The sequence below is a fragment of the Rhincodon typus genome, chromosome 6 (genome assembly GCF_021869965.1).
Source record: "Rhincodon typus isolate 14 chromosome 6, sRhiTyp1.1, whole genome shotgun sequence".
Taxonomy (NCBI): Eukaryota; Metazoa; Chordata; class Chondrichthyes; order Orectolobiformes; family Rhincodontidae; genus Rhincodon; species Rhincodon typus.
This window is the reverse complement of record NC_063337.1, coordinates 92,978,177-93,004,132: the sequence shown is the minus strand read 5'-3', so window position 1 is coordinate 93,004,132 and position 25,956 is coordinate 92,978,177. Positions and strand designations below refer to the sequence as shown.

The 25,956-nt window shown below is 41.2% G+C and overlaps 1 protein-coding gene across 2 annotated transcripts in view; it reads left to right on the top strand.

Annotated features, from left to right (window-relative positions):
* The first annotated feature begins 581 nt into the window (after nt 1–581).
* Nucleotides 582–25,956, top strand: part of tmtc4 (transmembrane O-mannosyltransferase targeting cadherins 4) — a 36,032-nt gene continuing 10,657 nt past the window's right edge. The window contains exons 1-15 of one of the 2 annotated variants that reach the window (XM_020514570.2): nt 582–690; nt 4,018–4,231; nt 5,381–5,496; nt 9,685–9,901; nt 10,649–10,736; nt 11,652–11,749; nt 11,885–11,977; nt 14,041–14,202; nt 15,312–15,514; nt 17,298–17,472; nt 17,589–17,720; nt 19,297–19,376; nt 19,490–19,597; nt 22,218–22,359; nt 23,527–23,641. In XM_020514570.2, coding sequence (XP_020370159.2) covers nt 4,070–4,231; nt 5,381–5,496; nt 9,685–9,901; nt 10,649–10,736; nt 11,652–11,749; nt 11,885–11,977; nt 14,041–14,202; nt 15,312–15,514; nt 17,298–17,472; nt 17,589–17,720; nt 19,297–19,376; nt 19,490–19,597; nt 22,218–22,359; nt 23,527–23,641 — 1,891 coding nt within the window. In that variant the 5' untranslated portion in view covers nt 582–690; nt 4,018–4,069. Of the gene's footprint in view, nt 691–4,017; nt 4,232–5,380; nt 5,497–9,684; nt 9,902–10,648; nt 10,737–11,651; nt 11,750–11,884; nt 11,978–14,040; nt 14,203–15,311; nt 15,515–17,297; nt 17,473–17,588; nt 17,721–19,296; nt 19,377–19,489; nt 19,598–22,217; nt 22,360–23,526; nt 23,642–25,956 lie in introns of those variants that run through there. The other variant, XM_048598043.1, reaches the window with a different exon arrangement.

The window sequence follows — 25,956 nt, the reverse complement described above, 5'->3', positions numbered from 1 at the left end:
TGATTTACAGCATCCGCAGTTCTTTTGGTTTTTTATAGCTTGCTGAGAACCTATGTGCCATATATTTTTAAGATTTAAAAATTCAACTGTAACCATTCTTGATTTCACTCCACCCCAAGGGTCTTTGCCTTTAGCTGCTAAGGCCTTATGTTTTGGAATTCTTTCTATCTCTTTCCTTAAGATATTTCCTGAAACCTCCCTCCGTGACCATACTTGATGTTGCTTGCCCGAATATTTTTTCCTGTATAATCAATGCTCCTGCGAATTATTATGATAAAGCTGTTGTATATCAATGAGTTTTGTTGCTTGGGATGCACACACATATCAATGTACAATTTGTTTTAAAAATCACACTACTCATAGGTATGCAAAAAAAAACGTTTTACATGTGTAACTTTTAGTTTTTCCCTTTATGCTTTCTGGTCCACTTGTGCATTTAGACTTTCTAAACCCCGGGGCAAGATATTGCACCCCTTTTGGGAATGTGTAACGCCTCTGGGTGGGCGAGGTGATTTGATTGACAGCTCGGCATCAGACACGGCGCAGGCGCACCCGTCCCCGTTAATCACACCGGAAGTGAGTCCGACACAAAAATGCGTCTCACGCAGCCGCCGCCAGTTCTGAGTTTATCTTTTGGTTCCGTGATGTGGACGGCCGGTTCCGGGGCCTGCGGACAATCTTTTCTGGGAGGTAAAAAAAATCTAATCTAACTAAAATAAACATAACAAGGTTGAAGTGTATATTTTCGGTCTGTAGGTTGAGGAGTAGATGTGATTTCTTAAACAGGCCTAAAATAAAAGTTTTCTGTGGATTTGCTTAGAAATTAAAAGGGATTATTCTCAATTTCAGGAGTTTTATTTCTAAACTAAGAGCTGTTATTTTCAATGTGAACGTTGTTTCCAAAATATGTGGCATTTTTTCCAATTTAAAGAGACATTTTTAGATTTAATAAAGTTATTCCCAAATTGAAATGAGTTAATTCCAATGAAAAGATGTGGAAATTCAGCAGTAAGCTAAAGTCTTGCATTTCTATAGCTTCTTTCAGCACTTCAAGAAGTCCCAAAAGTGCTTTACAGCCAGTGAAATACTCTGGAAGTGTAGTCACTGTTGCAATGTTGGAAATGTGGCAGCAAACTTGCACACAACACGATCACAAAACCATTAGTACAACGATGACCAAATGATCTATATTTTATGATGTTGATTGAAGGATGCTGGAGAAAAGAGCCTGTTGTTTGAATAATGCCATGGGATCCTTTACTCCGATCTGAGAGGTAGGATAGAACCCTGGCTTAAACTTCTCACCCAAACTATGGCTCTTCTGGGCACTGTACCGACAGTATCAGCTTTGATTTGTGTGCTCAAAACACTGGAGTGGGATTTGTATGCAAAATTTTCTCTCTGAGATGTAAGACCTTTGTCCTTTTGTTTTTGTTGTTTTGAAAACACTGGACTGCAAGAAGAGAACCATTTTAAGAAGCAGATTTATCAGGATGACTGTGTAATTTCACAGTAGACTATCCAGTGCCTATTATGAACTTTTTTTGTGTGGCTATGGGTTCCTGCAATGTGCAGATGATAAGGAGCCAACCAATTTTTTACAAGTAATGTCGATTAGTTCTCAGCTAACTGAGCCGGTTAGAACTAGAAATAAGTTGGAGAGAGAGAAGGACACCGAAGGGTGTGCAGTAGTTCTCCCCAGCAGAAGCTACCTGTTCTCTGCTGTAAAAACTCAGGTCAAACTTGAAGCAAGCCAGTTACGTTTACTGTAGCAGCTAGTGTGAGCTGTGAACTTTGAATTACGAAATTGGAATTGGAAGTCAAGACCACTGAACTGACTTTACAGTTTTATTTTACCTCTGGCAAAAATCTATTTTCCCTATTTGTTTATCTGTTTGTGTCTGTGTCTGCGTGTGTATAAGGGAAAGTTCATAGGGGATTTGAGTTTTAGCTAGTCATGTTGTATGCCAATGGTTCATGTCAGTTTACTTTTAGCTGTAGTCAAATTTGTTACCATAAATAATATTTCTTGTTTAGTACAGAAACCTGATCTGTGCTTTCTATCAACCTCAGTCTGAAAGACAGGTAAATTGAGATACTGTGTGCAATTTGGGGAATAAAAAACTTATAACATTTCATTCAACTCCAGGAATATTGCAGTTTTATTTACAGCTGGCTACCCCAGTGGGTCATAACAGGTGAAAGTGTCGACCAACTGAGAAAGTTTATTATTCCTCAGCCTGTCAGTGGCAATTATTTTTCACATCCCTAAGACTGACTGACTGTTGAAGGGTAATTGTGGTAAGGTTTGGGAAACCAAGGCAGGTAGATGGAATTAAGGTACAGATCAATAACAAACTCAGGGAATGGCTGAATGGTCTCCTCTTCTGAAATTCTCTTTCTGTCCATGTCTCTTGCCTATCCTGAACATGGTGTTTGATTGAAGTGAAGCTCCACAGGTGATAATTACCCTAAACAAACTTACATTTTTCATGAGTGAGCTATCCCAGATATTTGGAGGTTGGAATTCTTAAATACTGGCAGAACCTGATAGCCAAGACCCTTCGCAGGTAAAGGGGACGACTGACAAGTGGAAGGTTTTCAAAAGTGTGATAATGAGAGTTTAGAGGCATTATGTACCTGTTACAGTGAATGGCGAGTCTGGTAAGATTAGGGAATAATGGATGTATAAAGGCATTGAGGTTCTAGTCAAGAGTTTTAAAAAATCATATATTAGGTAAAGACAATGAAGGGACAGCACAGTGACTTAATGGTTAGCACTGCGCCAGGGACCCGGGTTCAATTCCACCCTAGGTGACTGCCTGTGTGGAGTTTGCACATTCTTGCTGCGTCTGTGTGGGTTTCCTCTGGGTGCTCTGGTTTCCTCCCACACCCAAAGATGTGCAGATTAGGTGTATTGGCCATGCTAAATTGCCCATAGTGCCCAGAGATGTTTGGGTTAGGTGGGTTAGACATGGCAAATGCAGGGGTATGGGAATGGGTCTGGGTGGGATGCTCTTCAGAGGAGTGGCGTGGACTTGTTGGGCCAAATGGCTTGTTTCCACACTGTGGGGATCCTACGATTATAACTGGGATCAAATGAATCTCTTGCAGGGTGTAAAGAGTGTAGGGGCATTTTTAAGAGGGAAATCAGGAAGGAAAAGAGGGCGGCTATGAGATAGCCTTGGTTAAATCCACGAATAAAATGGTTTGGAGCGATACGCATCAAATGCAGGAAGGTGGGACTCATATTTAGTTTGGGAACATGGTCAGCATGGACTGGTTGGACTGAAGGGTCTGTTCCCGTGCCTCTGTAAGACAGCTCATAGCAGTTGCCAACACTCCAAGATTATCCTGGACATTCCAAGTATTGTAGATTAATTTCCAGGGCACTCCTGCATGCAAAATAAACGCAGGGTTGTTTCAACATAAAATTGTTTTATTTAAATTTTCTTTGAACATTTTCCTTTATCAATTATTAACACATTGGAGTTTATAGGAGAAGATAGTTAACTGTCATGGAGCAATATTCAGTCAGTTTAAAAAAATGCTAAAACAAAACAAAGAACCGAGATGCTGCAGATCTGAAACAGTCAAAAACAGAAATTGCAGGAGAAACTCAGCAGATCTGGCAGTATTCGCGGTGCGAAAACAGGGTTAAACTTTCAAACCCAGTAACTTGACTTCAGTTCTAAAATGTTAACTTTGTTTTTGCTCCATAGCTGGCGCCAGACCTGCAGAATTTCTCCAGCAGCTTCTGTTTTCGTTTGCCAAAAGAAAAGCCGGCTTTTGGTTTTTCCAATTGACATTTAAATGGTTCCATTGGGAGGTGATATGTTGTGATGATTAACCACATCCAATGTCACAAAACCTTGAGGACAATAAGAGTTAGCAACCTTGCATCCATTGAATGTATATCTCTTGTTAAACCATTGCATGTAGCTCATGATTTTTGCCCCAACAAATTCCTGAAGTTTTCCAGAGATGTCAAAACTGATCTTGTGCTTCCATTCCTAGGTTATGGATAGCAGAATGCCAGTGTCTTGGATATGGTGCAAGGTTTAGCACGATGTTGCAGTCTGCATGGAGTTTGGACAGCACTTTACCAGTGCCTCAGCTCCCTCAGTATTGGGCAAGGGCTATTATTGGTGCCTTAGCCGTTCTCTGTTTTGGCATTAGTTATGATGGAGACTTTGTCTTTGATGATTCAGAAGCTATTATCAATAACAAGGTATGTGATTTTGCATTTAAAAATCCAGGTGCCTACTGCAAAATAATTATTGCTGGATTTTAATTGAAAAGTGAAAGTGTTTAATGTAAAGTGGCATTAATGTTATTAATTCACATGATTCTACTCTGCAGAGAAATTAAACTAAGATTGTATTGGGTGTTGCACATCGATTACACTACAGTTTGAGTATTCTGTACAGTACAAAAAGAATGGCAATACTGGAAGAGTTAACAAACAATTTTACAAATAAGCAGTTCAGAGAAAATGTCCTAAAAGCTCTGATGATGCTGGAGCACTCATTACCACACGAAGCGCATGAGATACATTTAAAGAGAATCTGGATAAATACATGAGAGAGAACAAGATAGAAAGACATTTAAATGGTTGTCGTCTTTTTGTGTTGCTGCACTTTCCCTCACTACTGATCCATGCAGGCTGTGGATATCTGGCAGTAAGGTGGGTATAGCATTGTGGAACGAACTGCCCAAAGCCTCCCGGAGACCATAACACGCGCATTTTCCGTGGTTCCTCTGCATAAGGTGAGCTGTAGAAGGATGTGAGGAGGCTTGCAAGAACTGTATACACTGGCTGAAGCAAGTGGCATGTTCCTGTGCTCTACATTCCATATAATTACATGGATATAATCATGTCATTGAGAGAGAGACTTTTGCAATCAATTATTGCATTTCACTTGTCAAACCTGGGTCTAATAGCAGCCAATTGGAACATCCCTTTGTAATGGCTATAGGGTGATAGTATAGGTAGGCTACTTTGCTGGTCTAGTAGTTGAGGTGTTTAACATATCTTTGCTGGATTATCAAAAACATACAACTGGTTCATTAACAGCCTTTTAGGGAAAGAAATCTGCTATCCAATATGATCCTCTGAAACAACCCCTCCCTTAATGGGTGTCTTAGGAGGAAAGCAAGTGGCGAGGATCAGGAAAACTCTGGGCTTAGCCAGCTGAAGACATAGCCACTTATTGTGGAACAATTAAAATCAGTTTGCCAGAGGCAAAAATTGGAGAGCTCTGAGATCCCACTGGAGGGAGGTCACGAGACAGGTATGGAGTGAGGCCACAGAGGGACTGTGGTGGAGAGAAAGAGACACTTGCGTCAACTAACTCCTGGCATTTCCTTCATATGTCAGGATCTTAGACCAGAGACACCACTTAGCCACCTTTGGGAACATGACTTCTGGGGTTCTAACCTGATCAGCAACACAAGTCATAAATCTTATCGACCACTCACGGTGCTTACATTCAGGTAAGTCTGTGTCATCGGTGAGAATCTGGTTCAATTTTACACTGTAATGTTTGCCTGGGGTACATGCACCAGGTGTAATCAAGTATCCATCTTCATGCTGCCAAGTAACCACAAATACATTTTAAGGTGATTTATTTTTATTTTCCTTTTTGTACATTTAAATTAATAGAAATAATATATTCTTGTGCGCAAATTCTTGTTATCCAAAGTGTAGCAGTTATAATTTTGGTATTGTGTTAGGAGTGTTGAAGGTGATTATTAAGCATAGAAATCATCAATGATCCACAGTCATTTATTTTATCTTCTGTAAGGGCATTCATTGTTTGGATAAATACAGAAAGTTTGCAGAAAGCAAATTTCAACAAATAGCAGATTAAATTAGCATTTAATGGCCAAATGTAGCCCACTACTTGCCAGCAAATCATTAAGATGGTTTGATTTCATTAAAATTATTCCCTTACCATGTATAGTTACATCTTTGGATAATCCCAACAAATAAAACAAAATTGAGCAAATCTCTAGTTGAGTAACTCTAGAGGCATGACAGTTTCATTCTAAGTCTCGTAGAATCATAGAATCACTACAGTGTGGAAGCAGGCCTTTCAGCCCAGTGAGTTCAATCTGATCCTCCAAAGAGCATCCCACCCAGACCTATTCTCCTACCCCATCCCTGTAAGCCCGCATTTCCCATGGCTCATCCGTCTAGCCAGCACATCCCTGGACACTACAGGGCAATTTAGCATGGCCACTTCACCTAACCTAAGGAAACTGGAGTACCTGGAGGATACTCTCACAGACATGAGGAAAATATGCAAAGACAGTCACCCGAAGGTGGAGTTGAACACAGGTCTCTGGCGCTGTGAGGCAGCAGTACTAACCACTGAACCACCGTGCCATCCTAATGGTGTGTCATCTAATGATGGGCACCATTTCCGTGGTTTAGTGCAGATTGTGGAAGAGAGAAGGAAAATCTTGTGATTGCAGGTGAAGTTGTTTGTTCTGTTGGCATTGTGCCTTTTCCCATGTAAAGACCCGTTTGTTTCTTTACAGCATATTGCCCTGATGTGAGGTATCATTGATTTTACCGTATGTCCTTTATTGCTAATGCAATTTCAAGGATTAAAGAATTGCTGAAACATCCACATAATTTTTTTAATAGAAATGAGCTATAAAATAATTAGGGTGTAATTAATTGGTGGAATCTTGTGCCTTACCCCCCATGGCAGGGAGCATTTAATGAGGTTGGAGGGTAGCTGCTAGGAACCTGCCATCTTTTCACCTTCACCTTCTCCCCAATTGAGTCTACGCTGGGATGGCCCATGGAGAGCTTTCTTAGCCCAGTGCCAATTGAGACCATTAAGTGGACAATTCAATACCCATTGAAGGTATCTCATCCCAGGAGCAGAATAAGGTTTTACCATAAGGGAAGCATGACAAAGTCATCCTGTCAGAATTGCTTGTGGGCTCCTTGAGGTAGGACTGGGGAGTCCCCAGCTTTGTGAAGGAGAGGCCTGCCTACAGCCACCTACTGTCTTTAATGCCAAGCCTGTGCCCTTTGTGACCCACATCATGCCACCTTCCACCTGTGCCTGTGTCAGCCCTTGAGATGAGGCCTCGGCTGGATGTGATACCAATAGCAGCCATTGCCTCCGCCATGGCGCTGCTGAGTACAGAAGATCTGCTGACCTCTAGCAGAAAATAAGAGGGGTCTTTGATCCCATGAAATGCCCAGTTAAGTGCCTGGATCGTACAAGCTGTGGCAGGGCTTCCCAAAATGAAGCAAGGTGGGGGTGTTGCTGGTTCTCCAACTGTTAATCAAGACGCCCATCCCATCCGCAAGACTGTCTGCCCTGTATCTTTATTGCAACCGTTCTTTAACTCCCTGTCCCATACCATCCTATCATGCCATACCTAGACCAACCCTTTACCTGATCATTTAATCCATATGACATGCCCCATTTCACCCCTTCTTCCTATGTCACTTCTCCCCATTCCAAACATCCCTTTCTCCTTTCTGGAGCACCCCCCCCAAATCTTGGGGAGTGCTTTATTTTTTATTTTTGATGTGGCTATTATGTGAAACTCTCCTGTTCTGTTAATTTGGGATGGCAATTGGTTAATTAGATATTTTAAAATTTTATTTGCATTTGGGGACATGCATTTTTCAGGCCCTTTCTACCAAATAAACCCACCAACTCCCCTTTAAATTGATCAACTAAAGCAGCAGAGACAGAAAGAAATTGTGTATTGTTAGTTATAGATTAAGTCTAGTCCAAGAGAAGAACAATGGGCCAATGACCTTCATCCGTACTATAAATTCTGTAATACAGCACAACCCCTTGCATGTTATTTTTCCTTGTATGGTCAAGTAAGCAGTTGTAATTTGATTTCAAGACTAACAATCCAGTCCTTGCACGGTGTGTATGAGAGATAGAGGTGTCCAATTGACTCACATCAAGGATTTTTTTCATATGGTCTCCACCAAAATACACTGTCAGCTTGCATTAGCATTAACAAGACTTTGTCAAAAGGACTTGGGCCAGATTTTTGCTACTGAGGAAATTTGCACCTCTCTGTAAAGCTCCCCATCACGAGCAATTTTCAGGCTGAGGATGCAGGGGTTGAGTGGAGCCATGCCTGCCAACTATGGATGCAGAGTGGAGAGGGCTGTAGGGCAGTACAAACACTGAGATGGCTAGTTAGAAGGCCCAGTCCTCAAGCCCTCACCCTGACATCACTGACTCTGTATCCACAAAGGCAGACCTTGGGAGCCATCTGAGATGGACAGATAAAAAAACAACAATCTTCGAGAGCTCTCACTAATACACCTTGGTCCAGAAAATTCACTCATTTGTTAAATTCATTCAAAATGTTTTAATCCCCTCTGACAATCTGTTTTAAAAGCAAACACACTTCTATTCAGTGACAATATCAAACATGGATAAGCTTTAAATAGCTTCTTAAAACTGTCTATCAAAATAAGAACTCAACTATCTGCTGAGATTAATTATTTCTTCTGGAGTTTTTGAAGTTGACCAAGAATTCATAATGGGCTCAGCTGTAATAATAACGCATGGGAAATATCAAAAATGAATTCCATTTAACCTGCGAGAGCATGTCCTAGAGGCTTTTTCTAAGCTAAGTCAAATGGTTTCTCAACCAAAGCAGTCCAGCACCCAGTGTTTTATTTACTTTATTGGACAGCTGCGACCTGTTGTTTTCATATTTTGAAGGGTTGGGAATTCAAATAACTTGCTTTTGTAACACCTAAATCCTCTTGAAATGTGAATAAAGTCTATGAATTCCTGTATCAATTTATGACTCCTACATCGTGAGTTCAGGTGCTTGGAACATCAAAAATGTCTTTTTTAAACTCAGCACTGTTCTCAAATAGCCCTGTAGATTTCTATTTCAAAGTTGAGATTCATGCCTTTCCCCCATTGGCGAAACTGGTATTAGCCAGAAATGTGTGGAATTTCTTTAACTAGGTTCCACCCACCATTTTTAAAGGTCTTCAGTTGAATCCCAACTCTCCACAAATTTGACCGCTCTGTATTATAATGCCATGGAGCACAATGTGGGTACAATGTTCCAGGGTGATCTGTGTGTAAGCTGCTCAAATCTCTTGCTCAGTATTATAGAGTCATATGTAATGCCAAGTGGTGAACCCTTTTTAAAATCTCTGAAACCAGTTAGAGGGGCAAGGGCAGCATGTGCATGGTAAAATAAACACTTTCCTTATGCCCACCACCCTGACTTGTAATGATATTGTTCTTTCACCGTTGCTGGGTCAAATCCTGGAAATCCCTTTCTAATGGCTCCGTGGGTGTACCTCCACCACATGTAATATTGGTTTAAGAACGCAACTCCCCATCTTTCCTTGAGCGCAATTAAGGATTGGCAACAAATTTTGGTTTTGCCTGTGACACCCACATCCTGTGAATGAATGAATGACTAAAAATAATTTGCACATCTGTATTTACAAGTCGTGTCAGCATAACTTCAAGTTCCTGTGGCAGCTTCTGTCTTCTGTTGTTGCGTTAGTAAGTGATGCAAACGCAATAAAGCGAGAATATAACGTAATGTAAAATTATATAGAAACAATACAAAATACACAGCAGTGTCCAACTTGTATGTGGATTAAGTTCATGTTAATTTTTGATCTGTCTATATTTTCATCTCTCTTAGGTTGAACTACCTGATAGCTGGAGGATTACATCCAGTTGGCTTCCACGTGGTCAACATTGCACTTCACAGTGTGATCTCTGTAATGACTCTTGATGTCTTCTCGGTACTTCTAGGTGGTCTAGTACATGATGAGAAAGGGAGGCTGCTCAATAGGGCACCAAAAGCATCATTTCTAGCTGCACTGTTCTTTGCTGTGCATCCAATACATACGGAAAGTGTAAGCAAATTATTTCAAAGCGGGTTTTATAACTTTGTGGGAATTCACTGAGGATCATTTCTTTAAATCAAGGTTTTAGTGCAAATTGCTTATGTCCACCTTTAGTAACGTACACTTCAGGCAAGCAGTTGGGTTATTGAAATAAAAGGAGAGCCTAAGTCTCCCATCCATCCAAAAAGAATGATAATTTTCTATTTAAAATCGCAACTTGCTTTTACGTAGTGCCTTTTTCACAGCATAACATTCAAAGCTGTCTTGCAGGAGCATCATCAGATATATTTTAACAATGAGCTACATTAGGAGATATGAGGACAAGTTTGGCCCAACAGCTACATTTTAAGGAGCACACTAAAGGCGAAGGGAAAGGCTGAGAGATTTAGAGAGGGAATTTAAGAGCTTAGAACTCAAGGCATTGTCACCATTGGTGGATCAAATGAAATGTAGGACATACAAGATTAGAATTAGAGTGCAGAGATCACAGAGGATTATAAAGGTGGAGGAGGTTGCAGAGAACGAGAGGGGCCAAGGAGTGTGAACACGAGGGTGAGAATTTAAAATCTGAGGCATTGCCATACTGGAAATTGCTGGTGGTCGGTGGGCACAGGGGTATGAGACAATAAAACCATGGAATAGTTTTGGTTTATGGAGGATGGATGACAGGCAGCCATCACAAGAGTGTAATCTGCATAAACTTACCTTCTAATGGTGATGGAGCCCTCAATGGTTTTTTTTATTCTTGTCTTCCAGGTTGCTGGGATTGTTGGCAGGGCAGATCTCCTCTGTGCTCTGTTCTTTCTTTTGTCCTTCATCAGCTATTGTAAAGCCTTCAGAAAATGTATGTACCGTTGTTCAGAGATTTCGTCTGTTCTAGAATACATGTGCCACTTAGCAATGCCTAACCTGTTTACATGGTGATACCATTGAAGTTTACACTCACGTCATTTAAATTTAATGTCAGGCAGGAAACCCCTGGGATTGGATTGAAATACTGGCTTTTACAAGGTATTAATATCCATGAATGAAGAGCAACATTGGCTGGGGAATAAAACCAATTTTGCAATGTTTTACAATGCTAAAGGAGTTATGTAAATGCTAGATTATTTATTATAATCATACTTTTAATTTATTTATTCATGGCTGCGGGCATCACTGGCTAGGCCAGCATTTATTATCCATTCCTAAACAACTTTAAGATGGTGGAAATAAGCTTTTGCATTGAACTGCTGCAGTCCATAATTAGTACCCACCGTGTGGTTAGGGAGTGCGTACCAGGATAAGAATAGATTTCCACCATTTTCACACAGCCATAATAAAGGAGCAACAATATATTCCAAGTCAGGCTGGCATGTGGCGTGGAGAACAACTTGCAGATAGTGTTTCCATGCATATGCTACACTTGTCCTTCAAGGTGGTAGAGATCACCGGTTTGGAAAGTGCTGTCTGAGAAGCTTTGAGTTGTTTCTTGAAAGCATCTTGTAGAAAGTACATGTTGATATCACAGTATGTTAATGATAGAGGGAGTGAATGTGGAAAGATGGTGGATAGGGTGCCAGTCAAGTGGCCTACTTTGTCCTGGATGAGGTGAAGCTTCTTGAGTTTCGGTGCTGACCTCATCCAGTCCAGTGGAGAGATTTATTGCACTCCTGACTTTTGACCTGGAGATGGGTAGTTTATCAGTAATGTTACTTTTGAAGAGGCATCACCTACTACTTAAAAATTAAGACAAATTATTGCACTGATTCTTTTTCAGATGATGCAGAAGGAGAGTTCTCTTTTTACTGGATCTTTGCCAGCTTGCTGCTTTGTGCAATAGCGATGCTTTGCAAGGAACAGGGTATCACAGTCCTGGTGAGAAAGTCACCATTATTCAGTTGGGAAAATGCATGTTTATGCTTTGCTGGCCTTCAGTCTGTTTAAGTTGCAACTGATGATTTGCGAGCTCTATGTAGATTTATTTATAGTCTTGTTTGTCTACACTTTCAGGGTGTGAACACTATCTTTGATGCACTTGTGATCTGCAAAATGGATATCCTGCACCTAGGCATGGCACTGTTACGAAAGTCCAAATTGTCTGAGGTAAAACTATGCCTGTAGAATATTATTCCTATTTAAACCTAAACTGTTTCTGTCCTGTCTGTCTCCAAAACTCTTCCTTCCACTTCCATAATATTATCCGTTTTCTTTCCTGCCTTAAATGATTTGCTGTTGAAACTGTTATCCATGTTTTCATTATCTCCAGACTTTATTATTCCAGTGTTTGTGTGGCTGGCCTCCCAACTTCCAAGCTCAACTAAAACTTTGTTGCCATATCCTTTACCTGCACTAAATTCTGTTTGGACATCATCCCTGTGCTCATCAATCTTCAATGGCTCCAGATCTGGCAATTCCAGTTTTAAAATTCTGAACCCTCAATTTCAACTCCCTCCATGGCTTTGACCCTCCCTGTCTCTGTAACCATTTACACTTCTCATTGTCTTAGAAAGGCTGCCAAAATCATCAAATACCCTCCCACCCCGATAATACTCTCTTCCAACCTCTTCTGTCAGGCAGAAGGTACAGAAGCTTGAACACACGCACCAACATGTTGAAGATTAGCTTCTACCCTGCTGTTATTAGACTGCTGAATAGACCTCTCTAACTTCAAATAATGTTGATCTTGCTTTGTGCATCTCCTGTGCAGCCATAACCTTCTGTGCCTAGCTCTGTCTAAGCACCCTATGATCTGTACGGCCTTGTTTGCAATGATCTGCCTGTACTGTTCGCAAAGCAAAAGTTTTCACTGTACTTAAGTGCACGTGACTACAGTAAAGCAAATCAAATCCAGGCCTTCACCGATCTCTGTACCTCTCTAATTCTGGCTTGTTACCACCCTCCGTTTTAGTTGTTCCACCATGTGTAGCCATGTCCTCAGCTGCTTGGACCTGAAGCCCTCAAATTCCCTCTCTGATTTTCTGCAGCTTGCTGTGCTATAAATTATATGGGTAACAATGGTAAAAGAATGCACATCCTTCTTTAAAATAACATTATAAAGGTACTTGTGTGAGGTCTTCAGTTCATTCGTGTGGAAAGATAATTCGGAATGACGTTTCAATTGCCGGAACACTCATGTATGCTTTCATTACCTCTAAACTCAACAATACCAAATCGTCCCTGGTTGGTCTCCCATGTTTTACACTCTTGAACTCGAGTTCTTCCAAAACACTGCTGCATGTGCCTTAAATAAGATACCAAGGTGTGGAGCTGGATGAACACAGCAGGCCAGGCAGCATCGGACGAGCTGGATAGCTGACGTTTCGGGTCTGGACCCTTCTTCAGAAATGGGGGAGGGGAAGGAGGCTCTGAAATAAATAGGGAGTGGGAGAGGCAGTGATAGAAGGTGGATAGCGGAGCAGATAGGTGGAGAGAAGATGGATAGGTCGAGGAGGCGGGGATGGAGCCAGTACAGGTGCGTCTCGGTAGGGAGTTGGGATAGGGGTTGGTCAGTGAGGAGGGAGGGGCGGGTAGGTGAGTGAGAAGACGCACAGGTCAAGGAGGCGGGGATGAGAGTGGGGGGTGCTGGTCTTGGGATGAGGTCGGGGGGATAGATTTTGAAGCTTGTAAAGTTCACATTGAGTCCGTAGGGTTGTAGGATTCCAATGCCTTAAGTTGTAGTAAGTCCCATTTACTTCTCACCCTGATATTTGCTGATCTACATTTGCTTCTAGTCGAGCAATGTCTTGACTTTAAAATTCTCATCCTTTTTTCAAATTGCTTGAAGTCCTCATCCTCCCCATCTATATTAGCTCATCCAGCCCCACAGCAACATATCTCTGCTCTTCTAATTCTAACCTCTTGTGCATCCTTAATTTTAATAGCTTCATCATTGGTGACTGTGTCTTCAACCTCTTAGGCCCAGGCTGCTACTCCTCTCCAGCTTATTTTCCTTCTTTAAGATCCTCCTTAAGACCTACTTGTTTGACAAGGCTCTTGGTCGTTTAATGTAAAATCTTCTTCAGTGGCTCTGTGCCACGTTTGCTTTCTAATGCTCCTGTGAAGGGATGTTTCATTCGATTAAATCTGCTGTTTTAGTATGTGTTGCTTAAATATGTTGCTGCACTGGTTTGTTTTATTTATCTGTTTTTATTTTGCTTCATCCTCAGATGCTACTTCTGTGGAAAAAGGGACTTTTTACGCGAATTCTACTGGTGGCATCTGGCGGGATTGCCCTTCTGTATGTCCGCTGGCGGATCATGGGCACAGGGCCCCCAGTTTTCACTGAAGTGGATAACCCAGCATCCTTTGCAGATAGTGCTCTGGTGCGGGTAAGCTGACAGTGGTACTTTTGAAAGTGCTCAAAACTCCTGGGATCAAAAATCAAACTGCTGACAAACCAATGCCTTTAACTTCTAGGAATGTTTATCATGTGTATATGTTATTTTGCGCCAACAGCCCAAATACTCTGTTCTGGTGTTTAAGTGGCACGAGCCTCCTCCCACCCCTTTTCTCAGCTCATGAGTATATCCTTCCACTCCTTTCTCACTCATGTATATCTGCATTCCCCTTGAGTGCATGCTATTGTGATTTTCATATGTTGTAAGTTTTAACATGTGCATTTCCTACTTTTGTCCATCTTCTTGAATTTCTCAATTTGGGGATTGATTGTATTGTTGGAATTTATTGTTAACCTTCATAAACACTGGCTTTGTTTGAGCTGAGGTATTGTGTCCAATTGCACTTTAGAAAGATGTCAAGGCTGAGGAAGATTTACCAGAAATTTACCAGGGATGACTTCAATTATATGTAGTGACTGGACAAGCTGGTGTTGATCTACTTGGAGCAGAGAATGTTAGGAGAGATGCCACTGGCAGGAGGTTTGGTAATCAGAAGGCATAGATTGAAAGACATTGACACAGAGTCTGTGAGGGGATTTTTTTTGTAAAATGTGGTGAGTTGTGATCTGGAATACACTGTGTGAAAGGAATCCGATTCGGTAATAGCATTCACTAGGGAATTGGAGAAATGCTTGAAAAGAAAAATGTCTGCAGGGGAAAGATCAAGGGTGGTGGAACTAATTGGACATTTCTTTCAAAAAGCTAGTACAGGTAAGATGGGTCAAATGACCACCTCCCTGTACAGTTAGATTCTATGATGAGTTGCTCACAGTACCAGTCGTTCAGATTTTCTGTCCTTCTAACCGTGCAGTATCAAAATCATGAAATATCACTCTTTGCAGGTTTCTCATTGCCACCCAAATATATAAGACAAGTGGTAATGACTTCAGTTTTACACTGGCTAAGATAGTTTTCCTTCTGATGTACAATGCCACTGGGTTCACAATTGATCTTCAACTATGTTAGTTAGCACTGGCAATGTCAAAATGTATTGCTGTTCAAAAATCTAATGTTATGCTTGTATTATTTTGTTTTATCAGGCAATTAATTATAATTACTACTACTCTTTGAGCACATGGTTACTAGTCTGTCCCTGGTGGCTGTGCTTTGATTGGTCAATGGGCTGTTTACCTCTGATTAAATCAATTGGAGACATTAGATTATTTGCCCCTCTTATACTTTGGATCTTCCTTATCGGGATCATGTTTCAAGCCTTATTCTCCACGAACACGGATGAAAAAAGGTAAGGTGTCTAGTTTTGATATTTAGAGCTGCCAGCTACAAAGAAAGCAAAGATTGGACTGGGTCAGTGCCGGGCAAATGTTTCTGTGTGGTTGGAGAGTTTAGGTTTGAAGTCATGGTCAATGTTCTCTCTAACTTTTGATTGCTGTGCAGAGCCTTTTTATTCTTCTGCGCAGTACCTTCTCGACTTCAGTAAGGCCTCCCATTAAACTTAAACAAAGAAGGTTAAGGATTGGTATAATAACGGTGTTGAGATATGTGAAAAGTTTTTTGGCAGAATAAATAAGGAGATAACAAATAACAAAGGGCAGGAGGGTCATTAACCAGAGGGGTTGTGATCTAAGAAGGTTTGCAAAAGTTTTAGGAGAAATGAGGAATTTTGTTTCATGCAGTGAGTTGTGACCTGGTATGTTCTGTCTGAAAGGAAATACATTCAGTCGTACCTTTCAAAAGGGTGATAGTAGGAAAAATGATATTTACAAGTCTTTGGAGACTGAAAGTTAATAGCACTTCACTGCTCTAACAGTCAGCATTAACGCAGTGGACTGAATGGCCTCCCCTCTTCTATGATTTTCAAAATGAGGTAGGACACATGGCTTGCTCTTAAGACCTATTCTTAAGTTAGGTGTTGGGTAGTATACAAGCATCCTGTACTGATTCATTATTAAGTCTTTATTATGGTTTATATCAGTCTTCTGAGAGAAGAGGTAAATGGAGAAGTGAAAGGGGAGAATAATTTGAAAATAATTATTTCTGTTGGCCTAAGTGTTATCTTAGATTGGATTTCATACCAGAGAACATCGACTTGGATTATACCAAATGTGCCAATTCTTGGGTGACTGCATTCATTTGAAGAGGAATTTATATGCTCTTGAAAAATTAGGGTTACACAAAATTCACACTGACGTAAGCAAATTTAGTGCATTATTCAACCCAACTGTCCACGCTGGTATTTAAGCTCCCAGCAAGATGAAACCTACTCATTGTCTTCACGTCCTAACAATGTGTGTTTCTATTCTTTTCTGTATCGTGTTTATCTAGTTTCACTTGAAGTACATTGATGTTATTCACCTCAACCTATGGTAGCAAGTTCCACGATCTTACACGTCAGTAAAGAAAATTCCAGTTCAATGAACTGTTCTTTGAGATGATCAAACATCTCCTAAAATGCATTTATGTTATTCACCCCAACCGCTACTTGTGGTAGAGAACTGCTGCTTGGATTTGTTGGCAACTATCTTATATTTATTACCCTGTCATAATCTTGTCATTGAGGTGCTGTTCCTGAATTGAATTTGGTCAATGGCTTGTTGATAGACAGTTGAGGGTGTACTTGTTAAATAAGTATCTGAAAAGGCATTCAGTGTCTGAAAACAAGATATTATTTCTGTAAGGCTGCACATTGATTTACAAGTCAAAATTGTTCTGACTCTTGGATAAGGGGAGATTACAAATGTTTTAGAAGCAATTGATGCAGTTACCCTTTGGTAATGTATTCTCTAATCAACCTATTCAGAGATGTTATTACACACTTTTGGAACAGGTGGGACTTGAACCTTGGCCTCCTGGCTCAGAGGTAGGGGCACTATCACTGCACCAAAAGAACCCTCCTCTATACCCTTGGTATTGTCCCTTATTAAATCCTCTTAATGAGATTGTAGTGTGTGTGTGTGTGTGTGTGTGTAAAACGTGATGAGTTAATGTTGTGGTAACTCTCATATCTCTCCAGAGAACTTTTCAGTGGGTTATCTAATTATGAACAAATGTTTGGATACATTTTACAGAATCCTTGTCTCTGGAATTACACTTCTGATCATCCCATTCCTTCCTGCATCGAACATTTTCTTCCGAGTAGGGTTTGTGATTGCAGAGCGGGTAATCTATCTCTCCAGTACTGGTTATTGCATGCTGTTGGCTTATGGCATTTGCATCTTGTCAAGACATGGCAGGAGATTCAAGGTTAGGGAGCAAACGTTTTACTCTTCCATCCCTGTATCAACATTTTAATCATGAAAAAGGAAGCTTGAAATGGATTTTGAAGAGCTGTGTTTAATTCTTGCTTTGATTTTCTTTAGAACATCGTGTCTCTTGCAGTGGCAGGCTTGGTAATTATGAATATTATGCAGTGTATCCGGCGTAGTTGCCATTGGAGAACAGAAGAAGATCTTTTCACAAGCGCGTTATCAGTATGTCCCTTCAATGCCAAAGTAAGAATATATGTTTATTAGGAGAAAAGAAACCTAATGCAAATGTTCGTAAATATTCATTTAAATAAGTTGAAATGGAAAGATAATGCAGGGATAGAAAGTACTGCAGCCAAAATTGCAAGTGACGCTATATAGGTGGGAAAGTAAGTTGCATTGAAGAAATAAGAAACTTATAAATGGATAGGAAGGTGAGCAGGTCGAAATTTGGTAGATGAAGCTTAACATGGATAAGTGTGAGGTTATCCATTTTTGTTGGAGGAACATGCAACTTATTATTTAAATGGAGCGAAACTTCACAGTGTTTCGGTGCAGAGTGAACTGGGTGTCCTCATGCATGAATCGCAGAAAACTAGTATGCAGGTACGATGGATAATAAGGAAGGCAAATGGAATTTTGGCATTTATTGCCAAATGATTGGAGCACAAAAGTAGGGAAGTGTTGCTGCAACTGTATAAGCCATTAGTGTACAATTTTGCTTAGGACTTGAGGAAGGATGTAGTTTATATTGGAGGCAGTACAGAGAAGATTCACTAGATTGATTTCAGAGGTGAGGAGTTTGCTTTACGAAGAGAGTGAGCAGTTTAGGCCTGTATCCTCTGGAGCTGAGAAGAATGAGAGCAGATCTAGTTGATGTATGTAAGATGCTAAAGGGAACTGACAAAAGTAGACATACAGAGGATGTTTCCTCGTGTGGCAATCTGGAATGAGGTGTCATAGTTTTAGGATAAGGGGTTAAGGATAAGGATTTTAAACAGAGATGAGGAGAAATTGCTTCTCTTAAGGTTGTGAATTTGTGGAATTCACTATCCCAGAGTGTAATGGATGCTGGGACATTGTCCATCTCCTCCTTAAATTTACTCTCATTTTTAATTAGTAATGGGTTAACGGGTTATGGAGAGTGGGCAGGAAAGTGGCGCTAGGGCCAGGATGACATCAGCAATGATTGAGTTAAACGGCAGAGCAGGCTCAAGGGGCTGAATTGCATACTCCTGCCCCTAGCTCTTATGTTCTTATTTCCTGACTAAATTATGAATGAATGTTTCCTGACAGGTTGCATTTAATTTACTTGGCAATATAATGTTGACCATTGAATAAAATACTTGATTTTCTATAGCACCTTACACAACATCAAGACTTTAAGTATTTTACAGCCAATGAATTAATTTTTGGAGTATTGTCAGTGTTCTGATGTAGAAAATACCATATCTGTTTTATGCACAGCAACCCCCTGAAAACAGGAATCTGATCATAGCCGCATAATTTGCTTCTTGACGATATTGGTTGAAAGATAGCCATTGGAGAGGATGCCAGGGTCCACTGCCCTGTGCTTCTTCAAAGTAGAGCTGCAAATCTTTTGTATCGACCTGAGAGGGGATCCTGAGTTTGACATCTCAAGATGTCTTTCTGTCCCCCAGTAGTGCAGAATCAGCCTTGACTTTGTGCTCAAGTCACAACCTGCTGACTTTAGAGGTGAGAAAGTTGTCAACCGAGCCATGGCTAACAATGGTCACTGTGTATTGGAAGTCATTATAAAGCCTTGTAATTCCATACTGATGAAACCATTACTTTTCTGCAGGTACACTACAATGTTGGTAAAAATCTAGCTGACCGAGGAAAAGAAATATCTGCAATCCAGTACTACAGAGAAGCTGTCAGGTATTCTTACACCTTGCTCTATTTTTTAACTATATTGTTGAATGTGCACCATAACTCTCTAACTGGAAACGACTTTATTTGTGGTGGAAATTTCAGAAACCTTTATTTTTCAGACTGAACCCAAAGTATGTCCATGCTATGAACAATCTAGGAAACATCCTGAAGGAAAGGAAGGAACTACACGAAGCAGAGAAGTTGCTCTCCAGAGCTGTAGCCATTCAGTACGTCTCAATTAATGTGTAATTTGAGGGGAAGCCAAAAACTAGGGGTCATAAAGACAAGGGTGATCACTGAATGCTATGATGAGTCATTCACGAGATATCTCTTTACTCAGCGAGTTTTGAGAATGTGGAACTAACCGCTGCCACAGGATAGTACATATTATCTGTAAAAAAAAACGTGAAACCAGATAAACAAATGGGTGAGGAAGGAATATAATGTTACACATAAATACTGGAGTACCACCTGAATAACTGGGTGCAATTTTGGTTCCCTTATCAATATTCCTGCCTGAGAGGGAGTGCAACAGTGGTTCACTAGGTTGATTTCTGAAATGAGGCAATTATCATAGAGTCACACAGCATGGAAACAGACCCTTCAGTCCAACTTGTCTTTGCCGAACATAATCCCAAACTATCTAGTCCCACCTGCCTGCTCCTGGTCCATATCCCTTCAAACCTTTTCCTTTTCATATATCCATCCAAATGTCGTTTAAACATTGTAACTGTACCCACATCCACCACTTCATCAGGAAGCTCATTCCACACATGACCCACCCTCTATGTAAAAAAAAAAAAGCCTCTTGTGTCTTTTGTAAAGACTCTCTCCTCTTGCCTTAAAAATATGCCCCCTAGTCTTGAAATTCCACATGCTAGGGAAAAGACAACTACCATCAACTCTATCTGTACCTCTCATTATTTTATAAATTTCTATCAGATCACCTCTCAACCTCCTGGGCTCCACTGAAAAAGTCCCAGCCTATCCAGCCTTTCCTTATAACTCAAACCATCCATACCCAGCAACATCATGATAAATCTCTTCTGAACCTGGTCCAGCTTGATAATATCCTTCCTATAACTGGGCAACCAGAACTGGACACAATATTCCAAAAGATGCCTCACCAATATCCTGTACAACCGCAACATGACTTCCCAACTTCAATAATCAAAGGACTGAGCAATGAAGACAAGCATGCCAAATGCCTTTTTAACCAGGCTGTCTATATGGGACACAATTCTTTAAAAAATTATGTACATGCACCCCTAGGTCCCTCTGTTCTACAACATTACCCAAGACTCTACTATAATTGTATAAGCCCTACTCTTGTTTGTTGTCCCAAAGTGCAATACCTCGCATTTATCCAGATTGAACTCCAGCTGCCATTTTTCAGCCCATTGACCCATTTGATCAAGGTCCCTTTGTAATCTTAAAAAACCTTCTTCACTGTCTACAATGCCACCAATTCTGCTGTCATCTGCAAAATTACTAACAATGCCTTCTATATTCTCATCCAAATCATTTATATAAATGACAAACAAAAGAGGAACCAGAACTGATCCCTGCAGAACACTGCTGGCCACAGGCCTCCAGTCCGAAAAGCAACCCTCTACCATTACCCTCTGTCTTCTGTCATTAAGCTAATTATGTATCCAATTGTTAAGCTCACCCTGAATCCCATGTGACCTAACTTTACTAAATAGTCTTACCGTGCGGAACCTTGTCAAAGACTTTACTAAAATCCAAATAAACAAAGTCTGCAGCTCTGCCATCATCAACCTTTTGGTAACTTCCTCAAAAAAAACTCAATCAAGTTTGTGAGACCTGATTTTCCTTGCACAAAACCATGCTGACTATCTCTAATTGATTTCTGTCTCTCTAAATGTCCATAAATCCTATCTTTTATAATCACCTCCAGTAATTTACCCACAACCCAAGTCAGACTCTCAGATATGTAGTTCTCCAGTTTCTCCTTACAACCTTTCTTAAACAAAGGTACAACATTAGCCAGCCTCCAGTCATTAGGCACCTCCCCTATAGTTATAGATGATGCAAATATTTCTGCAAGGGACCTCATAATTTCCTCCCTTACTTCCCACAACATTCTGGATACATTAGATCAGGTCCTGGAGATTTATCCACCTTTATATTCTCTAAGACTTACCGAACGTCCTCTTGTGTAATGTGAACTGTTTTTAAAACATCAAAGTTTACTTCTCTGTATTCTCTTTCATTTGTGGAGAGATTGATTAGACTAGGTCTACATTCTTCAGCTTAGTCAAGGAGACGTGAACTGATTTAAATATGTAAAATGCATAAGCGACTTGACAGTGTGGATGCTGAAAGGCTGTCGCTGTGACTAGAGAGTCTGGACCATTCTTTGCTGACTGACCTGCTGTGCTTTTCCAGCTCCACATTTATTGACACTAGACCATTGGGCCATAGTATCAGAATACACAGTCTCGGCAATTTAGAACTGAGATGAGTAACATTTAATAGAATGAAAGGCTTGTGAATCTCTAGAATTCTCCATGCCAGAAAGCAATTGATTTTCAATCAATGACTATATTCAAATCAGTGGTGGAGATTGAGACATTAAAGGAATTGAGGGATAAGGGGATGATGCGGGAAAGTATAGCTGGGGTAGATCATCCATGATCAACCTGAGGGGGCAGATGGTTTACTCCAGTTTCTGTTTGACATTCTTGTGCAAATGGGAGGAGGTTGACGTGAAAGATAAACGCCAGTAAAGACCATTTGAACTGAAAGGCCTGTTTCTGAGCTGTACGTTCTATGTCACTCAGTTATGCAGTACCTTATTCTCACTTTATTCTCTATGAACAGACCTGATTTTGCTGCTGCCTGGATGAATCTCGGAATCGTGCAGAACAGTTTGAACAAATTCGAAGAAGCTGAAAGGAGTTACTGGACAGCAATAAAATACAGAAAAAAATATCCAGACTGCTACTACAATCTAGGACGTCTGGTAAGCCTATGTGAAACCTGGTGTCAGGTGATCTGAATTTGTAAATGATCAGACACCCTTTTGTTTGTTAGAAATCAAAAGTAAATTTATTCACAGGAAAATAATTTCTTTATTTGTGTACGGGCCCAAAACAAGAGGCCATTAATAAAACAAGAGCAAAACAGTGGGCAGGTAGATTTCTGGAACATAGACTAACAGTCCTGGAAATACTCAAGAGGTCAGGCAATTTCAGTGGCAAGACTTTAAATATTCAATCTTTTCTTTCTGCATAAATGGGCCAACATGGTGGCACAGTGGTTAGCGCTGCTGCCTCACTGCACCAGGGACTCAGGTTCGATTCCAGCCTCTGGCATCTCTCTTGTGTGGAGTTCGCACATTCTCCCTGTGTCTGCATAGGTTGCCTTTTGGGTGCTCCGCTTTCCTCCCACAGTCCAAAGATGTGCAGGTTAGGTGGATCAGCCATGCTAAATTGCTCTGTAGTGTCCAGGGATGAGCAAGCTGGGTGGACTAGTCATAGTAACTGCAGGGTTTCTAGGATAGGATTGAGGCTAGGTCTGGTCTTTAGAAGGTCGGTGCAGACTCGATGGGCTGAGTGGTGTCTTTCTGCACTATAAGGATGCTATGCTTCTAGATGCTGCCTGATCTGCTGAGTATTTCCAGCTGATTGTGTCTGTAAATATAAGACAGTCAATAATTAATCTAATAGGAAATTCAGGAGAAATCTGTTTTATCTGGAGAGTAATGAGAATGTGGAGCTTGCTTGACCAATAGATAGACTGCATGGTGGACCTCAGGCCATCAAGAGGGTTGCATCAGTTCACATTCAGTGATGTTTTGAGGACATCCTTAAAGTATTTCTGCTGTCCTCCTGGGAATCTCTTGGCACCGCCACGTTCTGAGTGGAGCCGTTGCTTCAGGAATCTGGTTTGAGGCACACGAATGACGTGGCATGTCCAGCAGAGGTGGATTTGCATGATTTAGCACGTCGACACTGGGCAAGTTGGCTTGAGAGCTGAAGAAGTTGTTGAACAATCTGGAAATACTAGGCCAATGCAACCTAATACCAACACTCCAGTGTATTCCAAAAAAATAAAGCTTTGGGCAAATATCACCTTTAATGGCTGGTTTTATTTTTCTGCTATTTTCAAACCTTTCATTTCCTTTTAGTATGCAGATCTGCACCGTACTGCAGAAGCTCTGAATGCATGGCGGAATGCTACTCTTCTCAAACCTAACCACAGCCTGGCTTGGAATAACTTGATCATATTACTTGACAATACAGGTAACAGGTTGTATTCTGTATTTGTATAATCATGCTTATTTTCTTTATAGAGATTAGCTCGTTTAGTTTAAAATAGCATTTATTAATTATTTTGAGTTGTGCAATTCAAATGCTTTAGGTTTCAGGTAATTTCTTTTCTGTTTAGCGGTAACGGAATAAATTTCAAAGTTTACTTGTCTTTGTCCTTAGGATGTATTTTGAGGCAGTTGTTACAAACTAAGTTAATACTCCAACGCTATGACCTCTATCAACAAAAATGAAAAGGGCAGCAGACATATGGAATGCCATTATCTGCAGTGTTCCCTCCAAGCCATACGCCATCCTGACTTGAAAATAAATTGCTGTACTTTCACTGTCACTGGATCAAGATCCAAGAGCTTTTCTTTTTGTTTTTACTGACAGCATTGTGGGGTACTGAGACCATATGTACTGCGGCAGTTCAAGAATGTGACTTATCTCCCCAAAGCCAGTTAAAGATGAGCAATGAATGCTGGCCTGTGATGCTACATTAGAGCATGATTTAAAAAATAAATAAATTTAACACAGGCTAAGAATGTTAGCGAGAACTTTGTAATCTTGCCTAGTTCAGTGCAGCATTTGAGCGGTGTATCTTTTCATGACAGATTAAGTAAAACTCAGTCCTTTGACATTCACAAGTAAGGGTTAAGCCTAGGTGCAACAGGCAAAACAAAATACTTTACAATATAGAAGATGCAAATAGCAGTCAAATAACCAATACATTCTTAGCTCCTTATAGAGTCAGACAGCATGGAAACAGACCCTTCAGTCCAACCAGTCCATGCTGACTGTAATCCCAAACTAAACTGGTCCCATCTGCCTGTGTTTCGCCCATATCCCTCCAAAGATTTCTCATTCGTGTACTTATCCAAATGTCTTGTAACTGTACCTGCGTCCACCACTTTTTCTGGCAATTCATTTCACATACTAACCACGCTGTGTGTAAACAAAAAATATTGCCCCTCATCCTTTTTAAATCTTTTTTTCTCCTCTCACCTTAAAAATATGCCTCCTAGTTTTGAACTCCCCCCATCCTAGGAAAAAGACCCTTGTCATTCACCTTATCTATGCCCCTCATGATTTTATAAACTCACTAAGGTCACCTTTCAACCTCCTATGCTCCAGTGAAAAATGTCCAATGGGAACCACAGTGTGGAGGCTGCAGCATTGCGAAGTGGGAAAATCTTGGGTCTTGCAGCAGATCATCATGAGCCTTGAAGGTTTGCACCACAATTTCCACTGAGTGCTTGAGACATTTGCATCAGAATCGTACAAGCATTGCTGCAAGGCTAACGGGGAAGAATGAATTTGCATTCATGTAGTGCCTTTGGCAGGGATGTTCCAAAGCGCTTCGCAACCAACAAAGTATTTTTGAGATAGTAGGAACTGCCAATGCTGGAGAATCTCTGAGACAACAAGGTGTAGAGCTGGATGAACACAGCTGGCCAAGCAGCATGAGAGGAGCAGGAAGAAGGGTCTAGACCCGTACCTACACTGGCCCTAAACCCCACCTCTTCCTCCGTTACATTGATGACTGTATCGGCGCTGCCTCGTGCTCCCACGAGGAGCTCGAACAGTTCATCCACTTCACCAACACCTTCCACCCCAACCTTAAGTTCACCTGGACCATCTCTAACACCTCTCTCTCCTTCCTGACCTCTCTGTCTCCATCTCGGGCAACCACCTAGAAACCAATATCCATTTCAAGCCTACCGACTACCACAGCTACCTAGAATACACCTCCTCCCACCCACCTTCCTGCAAAAATGCCATCCCCTATTCCCAATTCCTTTGCCTTCGCCGCATCTGCTCCCAGGATGAGGCATTCCACTCCCGTACATCTCAGATATCCTCGTTTTTCAAGGACCGCAACTCCACCCCCGTGGTCGAGAATGCTCTCGACCGTGTCTCCCACATTTTCTGCAACTCATCCTTCACACACCCTCCCCGCAATAACAACCAAAAAAGAATCACCCTCGTCCTCACGTACCACCCCACCAACCTCCGGATCCAACGCATCATCATCCGACACTTCCGCCATCTGCAATCCGACCCCACCACCAAAGACGTTTTTCCCTCCCCACCCTTATCTGCTTTCCGGAGGGACCACTCTCTCCGTGACTCCCTTGTCCGCTCCACACATCCCTCCAGCCCCACCACACCCGGCACTTTTCCCTGCAACCTCAGGAAGTGCTACACCTGCCCCCACACCTCGTCCCTCACCCCCATCCCAGGCCCCAAGAAGACTTTCCACATCAAGCAGATGTTCACCTGCACATCTGCTAATGTGGTATACT